Source organism: Vicia villosa, linkage group LG3 (assembly GCF_029867415.1).
Source record: "Vicia villosa cultivar HV-30 ecotype Madison, WI linkage group LG3, Vvil1.0, whole genome shotgun sequence".
Classification (NCBI taxonomy): domain Eukaryota; kingdom Viridiplantae; phylum Streptophyta; class Magnoliopsida; order Fabales; family Fabaceae; genus Vicia; species Vicia villosa.
In genome coordinates this window covers 131,113,823-131,127,391 of record NC_081182.1, presented here as the reverse complement: position 1 = coordinate 131,127,391, position 13,569 = coordinate 131,113,823, and the positions used below count along the sequence as shown (strand labels likewise).

Genomic DNA, 13,569 nt, shown 5'->3' with positions numbered 1-13,569 from the left:
TATACCCATAATAAATAAAAAATAAAATAAAGATAATAATAATTTGAAGGGTTGTGAATGTAAGAGAATGATTGCAAAATGGCGTTGGAATTGGTTTATGCACATGAAATGTGATGGTGAGTCGCCAAAAACGCATTGGAAGTGGAATAATTCAACATTTTTTTTACTAATATTTTTTTCACGTGAATAACAACAATGAGTGTATCAATTGTAATTGCCCTCATTAAATGTGATATTTCAAACTTCTCAATTATCAATAGTTATTGTATTTTATTATTTTAGTTTAATTATTGAAAACTACTAATGGGAAATATAATAATTAAAATTGAGAATAATTATCTATAATCAACTAAATACAACTTTTAGATAATAACAAATTCTACATGTTTTCACATTAGTAGGCTGACACGTTTTTCCTAGGCTAGCCATACCATAGCACTACTGCATAGATCTCAATGTAATACCAAATCAACAAAATATCTTTAACCAACTTTGTAAGCAACATGTCAATATAATTATTTAGAATGAATTGGAAGTTTGGAACTGCTGGAACTGGGAAAGGGAGGGAATTAACAGGAAATTAGGACTTTATTAAATTAGAAATGGAAAAAAACTTAAATAGTCCAATATTTTCAATACAAAAAATTATAAGATAAAAAAGAGAAACAAAGATAGAATGACATAGTAGTGAAAATCATATATCTCACAAAAAAAAATAAACAATTAAATCATTCTACTTGTGTGTATATCAAACAGAGTAATGGAAAAAACAATCTGGAGTGATATAAACAAAAACCACAATGCTCCCCTCCTGATTCAAAAACTATTTTCTGTCAAAAAAATAATCAAACCTTTAGCAAACACCACTATATAAAGTCCAACTCTTTCCTTAAAAAAAACCATAACTTTTTTAAACAATGTCTACAGAGGAAAAACATACGGGTAACAATCAATGTTGAAAAATATAAGTAATTTGGGAACTCAAAAATCTTAGATAAGACAATATCTTCAGTCTTCCCCGTGCTCTATCTCTTCAATCTATAAAATTGTTAAGCAAAGTGAAAACCTTTTAAACTGCGTATAAGCAAAGCTAACTTAATTTGAAGTATTAAACCTAAGAAAAGAAAACGAATGACAAATAAAAAATAAAGAATCTCAAGGAGGAGAAAAGAAAGATTGAAAATGAAAAAGTAAACAAAATAAATCTTACCGAAAATAAATCGAACATTAAACCTGGGAAATTTTCCTAAAGTAATTCAAACTTGCTATATTATTGATGAAAGTTCTGGATTAAAATTCATGACAGCAACGTGGAAAAATAACTCTCCAATATCAAGACAGCAACACAAATCCATCCAGAAAACACGATCAACATTAATAAAAAACTGTAACAACATGTAACAGTACAATATATATTTTAACAACGTGCATATACCTGAAAAATTGAAAAAAAAATCAAAAAATGCAAGCATGTAAAGTTTAGAATTCAGATCTGAAAAATCCAAAAATGCAAAGTTTAAATCTCACCCAGTACCCTTTATTGAAGGACATCGGCCTTTTGAGTCATTTATTCTATGAATCGAAGTGTTTTTGCGTCTTTACCGAAATTGTTGAATCCACAACCATGTTCAAAGAAATGATAAAATTCGGGGTTAGATAAAGAACGATAACCTAAAGTTGAAAAATTGAAGAAAAAATTATCAATTGAATTTTGTAGTTTGATAACATAATTGATTGTTATTATTATCGAATAAAAAAGAAGATACCTTTTGATTTGCAACTTGATAATGATTTTAGAAATTAAAGAAAAACTATGAATGGAAGATGCAGGATTTTGACGAACCTTCAATGTGTGGAGAATGAAATCAAGGAATGAAAGGGACATGTTAAAATCGATGGGGGTAATAGAATAGGAAGATGAGCCAAATGTAATGGTTTGTAATTTAGGGTTTGCAGGTTGAAATCAAAAGCCATAATATATATATATATATATATATATATATATATATATATATATATATATATATATATATATATATATATATATATATATATATATATATATATATATATATATATATATCAATGAGAGAAAGTTTAAGGGTTTTTCAAAAACCAAAGAGAAAAAGCGTGGAGGAGGTTTTGCTGTATCCAAGAAGATTTGCACAATTCCAATACAAAGGCCCCACGTTAGTATTAATGATGGAAAATAAAATGGACAATTGAAAGGGTATGCAATGATTAAGGAATATATATTTTTAATTAAAATATTAAAGGAGATCCAATTACGGTTTTGTCCCCGAATATCACCCTCAAATTGGTGATTAGAGGGATAATGAAAGAATTTCATATGTCATGTACTTTATTATATTAAAAGTAGATTAGGAGATATAAGTTGTTGGGCCTAATTAGTAATAAGTGTTGGGTAATAATTGGGTTAAACTAAAAAAACGCTGTATATTTTGCTGCCGCTAGGTAAAAACTGACGGTTTACATACAACCGCCATGCAAAACGCCGCAATGTTCATAGTTTAATCTAGCGGTTACTTATCTGTTAATATTGTCAGTTTAAACCGCCATAATGTACACTGTTAGCATAATGAATTATCCATATTAAGTCAGTTTAAACCGCCATAATATGCATTGGATTACAAAAAATATATATAATTAACTGCTATTAAATACCCGTTACTATTTAAATACAAATTGTGCAAAAGAGATATTTTACATTAACAATAGATAAGGGAAGGGTTTCTACCAATCAACCCCTAAATGTTGAAGCCACCATTCACTAACCACGAACACAGTAAAACATGAAACCAAATCTATATCCTATCCAACATAAACCAAGAGTTGTACATATCATGTCAAGAACATTAAGAAAAAAGTACATAGAAATCATAATTAAATAGTACTAAAATTGTTTTGAAACTAAGAGATTACAATGAAACTCTTAAAACAATTCTCTATAGAATTAATATTCTTTATCTCTAATTTCTTATAAAAATGACAATCAAGTATATATAATTAACACAATGTCTTGAAGTTGACTCTTTATCTCCTCTCCTGAAAAGCTAGCTTTAAAATCTTAAAAAAAAAAAGATAAGTGGTGTCAGATCAAATGAGATACCATCTTTTATGACAATTGTAGAGTTTGATCAATATCATGAGAGAAATGTTTATAACAACAATGAAACTATAATTAGTTTTTATGAAAAGCCTAAACCTTATATTTTTCCTTTTTCTTAATGCCAAAACTATGTTTGTGTTTCAAAAAATAGTAATCATACAGTTACCACTTACCATAGAATCTTTAGGTAGACATGTTTAGATCTAATAAAGCTGAAGTGCCATACTCTGAGCAGCTACAAAACAGATTATACAGTCTGCATCAGTCTAAGATCATATAGAATAATATATTGTTTCTAATGGTTTCAAATTCAATATATAAAAATCTTAAGCAATTGTTGAATTAATTTATGTAATATCTACGTTCTGTTATTTCAATTGGCCTCTCTCCCAAAATGAGTATACTCTGAAACTATATCTCATCACCAAAATGGATGTTAATATCTAAAAATATCATTATAGAAGAACAGCCAAAAGTAATCTCAATGCTAAAGTAATGTAGACCATAAACAATAAACATATTTATTTTATAGAGATACTATATAGAGATGTTAAAACAACTCATGATAAATAATAAACATGTCTCTCTTTAATTTGGTTTATACTAAGTTGTGCTAATGTAATATGTCTTAAAGTGACTAGGAAAATGTAGTAGACTTTACCAGTTTAACAAGTTGATCATCATTTGCAAAGAGGACTCCAATTCTGGAAATGAAATCTTCAACCATCTAAGTTATGATACAGATGCAGAAGAAGATTGACAATCTGCAAAAAAATCATTTATATAAAACTTTTCACGATTTCAGTCGGAAAATAAAATTAAAAACTATAAGAAAATTAAGTCATAGGGGAGAAAAGACGCTGAAACGTCAACATTGAAACAGATTGTTGATCCATGAAGTAAAACAATCATCTATGCATTAATCATCATCTCCTAAACCCCAATAATTATTTTATCTATTCCCAAGTCAAATCATGCCATAATGAAGATTCTAATATAAATCTAATTCAAGTAATGATATCACTAGTCAAGGTAGGAGTAGAATTGTGGTACCCATCTATTCAGGCTCCTGTTGCAGACAACAATTTCATATTGCAGTTTCGGATCGGATACAAACAGCCAAATTTGTTTCCTATACTATTCATCAAATGCAGTTTTCAAACTTGACGAAGCTAGTCCCTGCTTTATCTACCGAATTTCCATAATGCCAACAAAATTTCCAGATGCATGCTTCATTCCATGAGTATAGGTCATTCCTGCAACGTCAAATGCCAATTTATCAAGATCATTGAGTAAAAGCATCAGGTACATACCTAAACCCATCTTCCTAAGTGTCTTTGTTAACAGCTGCAACCACAAGAATAAACATGGTTATTCTAATTATACAGAGAGGTGGGAGAGATCCCAAAAAATAGAACATATCACAATTTTATAGTAATTTATCTATGAAAAATCAATGTGTAAAGGCCACTACTTACAATCTGATCTTCTCCGTAAACTTGTTGCAATTGTTTTACAATATCATGAGTGCCATAAGGACTCTCATCGTTTACCACAATAACTTAAAAATATTATAGCAATGGCTACGCTAATCTAACATCAGAAATAATGAAGATATCAATTTCTAAGATTGGGATAAAACAAAAATTAGGGTTCCCTATTTGGGGAAGAATAATAAAAAAAGAAAATTGGAAGGTCGAAAGGGGAAAGGAGTTGGATGTGATGCGCAGGTAAAGTGGTTTGTTTCCTCTAAAAAAACACCAGAAACAAGAAGAAAAAGGGTTATGGAATTTTGGGAAGACGAAGGTTTAGAGTTTTTCGGAGAAAAATAAGGGTTATGGGTTTTCGAGGGGAGTGTTTTCAGCTGCAATGGAAAAACAAATTGATATTCTAATAAGACATAAAAAATAAACTCAACTAAATAACAGAGGAAGTGATTTTCTTTTAATACTCTACTTCATATATTTGATATTTTTTACATGTACATAATGCATGTCTTTCATAGGCTTTTCTATATTTAACAATTAAGTTACTTGTCTCCACTAAGCAAAGCTATCACATTTCATTGGCGGTTTGTTGCATGTCGGTTTGTTGCATGTTGCACAAATGGCATTCTTTCTTAATGACTAAGGATGACAAAAGCTAAGGCTATTACTTAGTGATTAATAAGTCTAAATATTTAAATTATGTCTTCTAATCACTTTCTTCAATATTCTAGAAAGTTTTAATTTAACTTGATTTAATTCCAACATTGCCTCCCTTAAATCAAGTTTGTATCATTCCAAGCATTTTCTTCAATTTGTAAAATAGTTCAATCTTCAGAGGTTTTGTAAATATATCTGCAATTTGGTCTTCTGTGGGACAGTACTCGATCACCACTTCTTTCTCTGCTATCAACTCTCTTATCTTATGAAACCGAATATCAATATGCTTGGAACGTCCATGAAAAACTGGATTCTTACTCAGTGCAATTGCCGACTTATTGTCGCAATATATCTTTGTAGGATTATTCTGTTTCTGATGTATCACTTCTAAAATTCTTCTCATCCATACTGTTTGAGTAGCACAACTGGTTGCTGCAATATATTCAGCTTCAGCAGTAGGAAGTGCAACAACTGGTTGTTTCTTTGAAGACCATGAAATTGCACCTGTGCCCAAATGAAATGCATACCCTGGCGTGCTTTTTCTTGTTTCTATATCTCCAGCCCAATCACTATCTGTGTATCCAACAAGTTCCACATCATTATTACTAGCATAAAAAATACCTTCGGTCAGAGTACCTTTGATATAACGAAGAATCCTCTTTGCTCCTTGTAAATGGCTAACACATGGTTCTTCCATGAATCTGCTGAGTAATCCAACTCCATATACTATATCTGGTCTTGTTGCAGTCAGATATCTCAGACTTCCAATCAAACTTTTATATTGGGTTGAGCCTACCCTCTTTCCATCATTTTCTCTTGTCAGCTTTAACTTTTCTTCAACGGGTGTGTAAATTGGCTTTGAATGCTCCATCTTGAACTTCTTCAAAATATCACTTGCATACTTCTTTTGAGATATGAAAATTCCATCATCTTGTTGGACGACCTCAATGCCAAGGAAATAGGACATTAGGCCCAAATCTGTCATTTCAAAATGTTGAATCATAGCCTCCCTGAATTTTGTAATCATCTCTGAACTATTTCCAGTGAAAATCAAGTCATCAACATATAGGCACACAATAAGAACATCTCCAGGATCAATGTATTTGATATATAATGTGTGCTCGTGAGGACATCTCTGAAAACCATTCTTCACAAAATAAGAATCAATCTTGTTATACCAAGCTCTTGGCGCCTGCTTCAAACCATATAATGCTTTCTTCAATCTATAGACTTTATCCTCCTTTCCTTTGACCAAATATCCTGCATGCTGCTCAACATACACTTCTTCTTCCAGATATCCATTAAGAAATGCAGACTTAACATCCATTTGATGTATTTTCCAACTATTTTGAGCTGATATTGAAATAAGCATTCTAATTGTATCTAACCTTGCAACAGGAGCAAATACCTCAAAATAATCAATACCTGGTTTTTGCTTGTATCCTTTTGCCACCAACCTTGCTTTATAGCGATCAATCTCACCACTGGGTTTGTACTTTGTCTTATACACCCACTTCACTCCTATAGCTTTCTTGTCTACTGGTAACTCTGTCAGCTCCCATGTTTGATTCTTCTCAATTGCATTGATTTCTTCATTCATGGCTTTTCTCCAATTTTCATCATCAGCTGCTTCTTCAAAAGTAAATGGCTCACAATCTGCAAATAAAGCAAAGTTGATAATCTCCTCATCAGATGGATCATTATCATTGCCCAAAACACAATCTTGCAGTCTGGCTGGTAATCTACGCGGCCTTTGTTGTCTGTTGGATGTTTCTGGCTCATCAGGCGTTGTATGTTGTCTGTTGGATGTCTCTGGCTCATCACGGGTTAGATTATATTCATTCACCTCTTCGTAATCATTTGAAGTCACTATTGGATCTGTTTGTGACTTTGAGGACCAATCCCACATTCCTCCTTCATCAAAAGTCACATCTCGACTAATAATCACTTTCTTTGTCTCTGGATTGTAAAGCTTATAGGCCTTTGAGTTTGAACTATAACCAACAAAGATACATCTTTCTCCTTAGTCATCTAACTTCTTTCTCAATTGATCTGGTACATGAGCATATGCAATACATCCAAAAACTCTAAGGTGTCGGATTGATGGCCTTCTTCCATTCCAAGCTTCTTCGGGAGTCTTTTGTTGAACACTTTTTGTTGGACACCTGTTTAAAATATAAACTGCAGCAGCAACAGCTTCTGCCCAAAATTCCTTAGGCATTTGTTTAGCTTTCAACATGCATCTCACCATATCCATGATCGTTCTATTATTTCTTTCAGCAACTCCATTCTGTTGAGGTGTGTACCTTTTTGTTAATTGATGCTCAATTCCATGTTGCTCAAAGAAACTTGTACCAGCGAGGTATTCTTGGCCTCTATCTGTTCTCAATGCTTTGATTCTACAACCACTTTGTTTTTCTACAAATGCCTTGAATGTCTTAAAGGCATCACATGCTTCTGATTTTTGTTTCAAGAAATACACCCAAGCCTTTCTACTAAAATCATCAATAAAGGTAATAAAGTACTTACAACCACCTAGTGTTGGTATTTCCACTGAACACAAGTCTGAATGAATGATCTCTAGCAGCTTCTTCGCTCGCCAAGACATTCCAGTTGGAAAGGAATCTCTATGCTTCTTTCCAATTTGACAAGTCTCACATACTCCATTTGGAATAATCACAACAGGCAATCCAGAAACATATTCTTTTCTCGACAGGTAATTCAAGCTAGAAAAATGAAAGTGACCAAATCTCATGTGCCACAACCAATCATCATTTGGAATGATAGAACTCAAGCAAGGAAATTTTTCATGTTGAATTTTCAAAGGAAATAAGCGATTTGGTGTCATTCTTACCTTTGTGATGAATCTGCCATTTATATCGATCAACGTGCAAAAACCATTGTGAATCTGCATGTTATAACCTTTCTCCGACAATTGTCCCATACTCAAGAGATTGTGATGAAGACCAGGAGCATAGAAAACATCACCAATAAAGTTTTGAGTTCCATCTTTCAACCTGATAGCAATTCGGCCTTTTCCCAAAATTGGAATATTTGAATTGTTTCCAAACTTTACGGTAGATTTTACCGTTTCGTTTAGAGAAGAAAATAATTCCTTTTTCCCACACATATGATTACTACATCCAGTATCCAGATACCATATATCCTCTTCCTCAGAAAATGTATTACTGGCCAAAAATAAATTTTGTGGATTTTCAAAGTACTCACCTGTATTTTGATACGAACTTTCTGCCACATTTGCCTAATGTTTGTATCTGCAATCAGCTGCTTTGTGTCCAAACTTTCCACAGTGATAACAACTATAATTCGTCCTTTCTTGGTTGTAGATGCCTCTTCCTCGACCACGGTTGTTGAATCCAAAATTGTTTCCTCGACCACGATTGTTGTATCCAAAATTATTTCCACCTCTTCCTTGATTGGATTGATTGAAATTATTGTCTCTCCATTGGTTAAAGTTGCCACGTCCTCTTCCTCCATAATTTCCTCGGCCTCTACCTCTAAAATTTCCTCTTCCTCTGTTGAAAGTATTTTGACCTCTTTCTTCTACAATATGACTTGACTCAGAAGTGTTGTTGAAATTCACCTGACTCTTTAAAGCTTCTTCTTTTACCACTTTTTCAGTCTTTTCTAATATTCTATTGACATGACTTTCAATGCTTCCCTGTAATTCTACTACAGACAGAGTATCTGTATCGTGGGACTCAATTATTGTAGTCACCACATGGTCAAACTTCATCGGCATCGTACGTAGAATTTTTTCTACCACTTTGCTATCTGGAATATCTTCTCCATATACTCGCATCTTGTTGACGAGATTTATAACACGAGAAAAATATTGTTCTACTGTTTCTAAATTAGACATTTCGTACCTTTCGTATTCTCTACGCAACGATTGTAATTTGGACTTCTGAGCTTTCTCTACTCCTTTATGTGACAGCTTCAATATGTCCCATGCTTCTTTAGCAGTTTTGCCATTTGTTATTTTTCCAAATATTGAGTAATCAATTCCTTGATGAATTTGTGAAAGTGCCAATTGGTCCCTTCTACGAGCAACTTCATCAGCTCCTTCTTGTAAACCAGGATCTACAAAGCTCCAAACATTGTGAGCTTTTAAATGTGTTGTCATCAACAGTTTCGAGTAACTGAAATCTAACTCTGCGGTTAATTTTGGACCAGACCAGACAAAATTGTAATTTGCCATATCTCTCAAAAAATACTCACAATAATTTTTGACACAATGAGAAATCTTTTGTTCCTCACACACTCAAAAAAAATATTTTTTTTTGACACTCACACTAGCAGGACCTAACCTGCTCTGATACCAATTTGATATTCTAATAAGACAAAAAATAAACTCAACTAAATACCAGAGGAAGTGATTTTCTTTTAATACTCTACTTCATATATTTGATACTTGATATTTTTTACATGTACATAATGCATGCCTTTTATAGGCTTTTCTATACTTAACAATTAAGTTACTTGTCTCCACTAAGCAAAGCTATCACATTTCATTGGCAGTTTGTTGCTTGTCGGTTTGTTGCATGTTGCACAAATGGCATTCTTTCTTAATGACTAAGGATGACAAAAGCTAAGGCTATTACGTAGTGATTAATAAGTCTAAATATTTAAATTATGTCTTCTAATCACTTTCTTCAATATTCTAGAAAGTTTTAATTTAACTTGATTTAATTCCAACACAAATTAATCCTAAAAAAGTATTATTAAAATCTTGAAAATTATAGAAAAATGAAAGGTGAGCCAAAACTAAAAGTAGGAAACGAACGGTTGTTCACGGGTCACTTAAGTGTAATTCTATTTTATAAATTTGGCGGTTAAGTGTGCGTGTGTGTGGTTTAACAAATTGCTTGTTAAAAAAAAATAATAAATTTGGCGGTTAAAAACGCCACAATCTTTATCATATTATGTCGGTTCACTTAACCCCCATAATTTACGGTACAAAGTGTCGGTTTTAATAACCGCCCTAAATAAACCGCCGTAATTTACCCGGTTTTTTGTAGTGGTTAAGCCCAAATTAGAGGGGAAGATAGTGAGAGAGTTAGGTCATTTTTCATAATTTTGTAAAAGAGAGAAAATAGAAAGAAGAGAAAGATAGAGAAAAAGAAGAAGAACATAGAAGAGAGAAGGGGGGTTGTAGAATCATCAAGAGGGTGGACTAAGAGATAAGGTAAGAGTTTGAATCCAAGTTCTTGTAGAATCTATGATTGGGTAAATGTTGTTGTGTATGTGAATCTCTTCATCTTTCAATTTCATAGATTTGGAAATGTTAGAGTTTATGTAACTTTTGCTCATTTTGTGAATCTCTTGTTGTTATATTGTTATGTGGTGATAAATGATGTTATGGTTGCATGGAATGGGTGTTTAATAAGTTGATTTGATGATTCTAAATGCTTATGTTTGTTTGGGTTGGATTGGGGATGATATGAAATGTGTTTTGCTGTCAAAACTATTGATTTTTATGCTACTGTTACGTGGGAACCGGTTCCCAGATGTGCCAACCCGGTTTTCCATAGTAAAAACCATAAACGAGCTTTTTAGGAAGTCAAAACCTGGTTCCCACATGGGGAGGAACCGAGTTCCACTGTGTATTTTGGAAAAATGTTTGTAACTTAGAATTAGCATAACTTTTGATACGTAACTCCTTTTTATGTGCCGTTTGAAGCATGGTGAAGCTTAAATAATTGTCTATATGATAGAGTAGGATTGGTTGGCAATTGTTTAATTTAATTATGATGTTAATTGAGAATAACATGTAATTATATGTGTATGTTATGGATGAATTGTGCATGATCAATGTTCATGGATGCATTATGTGATATGATAACCGTGAATTATGTGATTGATTGCTAAATGCTAATTGATGCTTGAGATTGAGTTGAATGTCATGTTGTGTAATATTGTGCAAAGTTGTAAAGATGTGATTGTATAGTTTAAGAGATAGAGATATCGTCTTAAATGCATGAGTCTTGTTTTGTTGCACACGTACACAAGCACGAGTCTTTGAAAGTGGCAATGTTGGGTAATCTCGAGAGGATTATTTACTTGTCCCAAATCTAATACCGAATGGGATTTGAAAGCTTAACGCCGAATGGAGCTTTAAGATGGTTATCTTGTCCGTAGAGAGTGGCAATCGGTTTACCGTAATGATAACAAGCAGGGATCCACATTTCATGTTGCATAAAGTCACAGTTGAGTCGCACGTGTCGGTGTAAATGTGTTGTGTGATTATGTTATGTGTGTATGAGATGTGATAAGTGAATTTGATGATTCATTTGATATGAATGATTGTTGTGTTATGATTGTGATATATGTGATTGAAACATATGTAATGTAGATGTGAAATTATATGTACTTAGAATCTATATGTTGGTGAAATATAATTATGTACATTGTTTAGTAATCATGTTTGATTATGTGGAATGATGAATCATTTGATATGAATTAGGGAATGTGGTGAGATTGAGATATATGTGATTAATACATATTTGATATGGAATGTGAAATATATATATATATATATATATATATATATATATATATATATATATATATATATATATATATGTGTGTGTGTGTGTGTGTGTGTGTGTATGAGTGATATATGTGTATATATGTAAATCATCAATATATGAGGTTGTGAATTTGATTGTGATACTTAATTGTATTAAACATGTTAACTTTATATTGGAGATAAATGCATGTTTTGAGAGGAGTGAAAAATTGTGAAATGTATGCTTACTTATGTTGCATTTTCCCATTATTATATTTTCAATTAGAATTTGAATTCTCACCCTTCTGTTTGAATGTTATCCTTTGTTGGTAACGTGCAGGTTTCATGGATAGCGATGCTTCGAAGGAGGCTTAGCTTAGAAATTTAGATCTCTTGTAAGGTGTCGTGACTAAGTAGTCACTTGTGCTCTAGTCAAATGTAACACATGGGATTGGGTTTATATTTTATAACTCGTTGGTATGAGATAATTGTTTACTCTTATTGTATTTCGTATTTGAATACGTTATTTTGTTGATGAATGACCTTGAGCTGAAATATTGAGATATGGTGGATGATGTATGGGAATCATCCAATTTTACAATTTATTTGATGAGATGATTATTCTGCTGTGTTTTTGCATGTTGCTTTAAATCCCGTGTTATTCGGAAATGACCATTGCATGTTGTTTTATTTTGAAATATGTGTAACACCCTCGTGAGATGCATGCTTCTTTACTTTGATTTATGTGAATGTATGCCTTATTTGTTTAGTATAGAATTGGGGGTGTTACACCCTGCAGCGGTCGATGCATGACCTTTTCAAAGATCATTCTACCACCCTCGGGAGTGCTTACGTCAACCCATTGGTCTACTCATACTGGGAGTTTAAGTTTCTCAGCTTGCATTAACACATGCCCTGCAGGGGTCGACAAATCATTGAAAGAAATTTCATCTCACCTATCTTGGGAGCGCTCACACCGATTGTCTCTCTATAGCGGTCGATCGTTTGTTGCTTTAGGTCTATTTCCCCCTATGTTATTTGGTCTTTAGTCATTGGTTAACACATATATACTTGGTAGATCTCATTTTCAGAAAGTATAAGAAAAATGAAAGATATACACATTGTGCCTCATCATCTTAAACCTCTCATGTATTCATCAACAATTACACATAACATTTTTGTTGATCAAAGTGTAGAGCTGTGTTGATAACGTTCAAGTTGAAGATTAAGTTTTAGATTTGGGTAGTGCAAGTGTGGATTTTTTCTTGGATAAAACTATTGGGATATTTTCCTCCAAGATCTTGAAGATTTGGTGGGTTTTTGCACAAGTCTTTGCTTCTTCGAATTCAGCCGAGTGAAAAGATTGGGAAACAGTGGGTTTTCTCAATCAAGTAGCGGTAACCGGAGGATTGTGAATAAAGATTTTGGGTCACACTACTTACGATCGAAATCATCCGAGTGAAAGTTTTTCAGAACATCGAGTGCATGCAAAGGAGTAGCATTAACCGGAGGTTTGTTCGAAGAGTTTGACATACTTGGTTCAACTCGAATCAAGGGAAGAGAAAAGCATAGTATCAAATTCTGCAATTATAAATTGGGTATTGGTGACTATTCTTCTCTTGTAAAAACTTTGCAACTTAATATCATATATAATAATTCTAGATTTTAGAATTAGGAACATACGCACCCTAAGGACGACAAGGGGGATTGTCTAAACAAATCGCGTGTCGCTTTTCCATTTCGTACCATCGGTGTATTGATTG

General features: G+C 32.9%; 1 protein-coding gene and 1 long non-coding RNA gene across 2 annotated transcripts; both read right to left on the bottom strand.

Moving 5' to 3' along the window:
- Nucleotides 1-2,706: 2,706 nt before the first annotated feature.
- Nucleotides 2,707-5,098, bottom strand: LOC131656663 (uncharacterized). The gene is made up of 5 exons (XR_009300233.1): nucleotides 4,609-5,098; nucleotides 4,184-4,477; nucleotides 3,792-3,894; nucleotides 3,304-3,365; nucleotides 2,707-3,087 (listed from the first exon to the last, which is right to left on the bottom strand). It is a non-coding gene; the product is annotated as an uncharacterized LOC131656663 (long non-coding RNA).
- A 3,438-nt stretch (nucleotides 5,099-8,536) lies between these two features.
- LOC131658971 (uncharacterized) lies at nucleotides 8,537-9,496 on the bottom strand. The gene has a single exon (XM_058928218.1). The coding sequence runs from the start codon at nucleotides 9,494-9,496 to the stop codon at nucleotides 8,537-8,539; it is 960 nt and encodes a 319-aa protein (XP_058784201.1).
- Nucleotides 9,497-13,569: the final 4,073 nt, after the last annotated feature.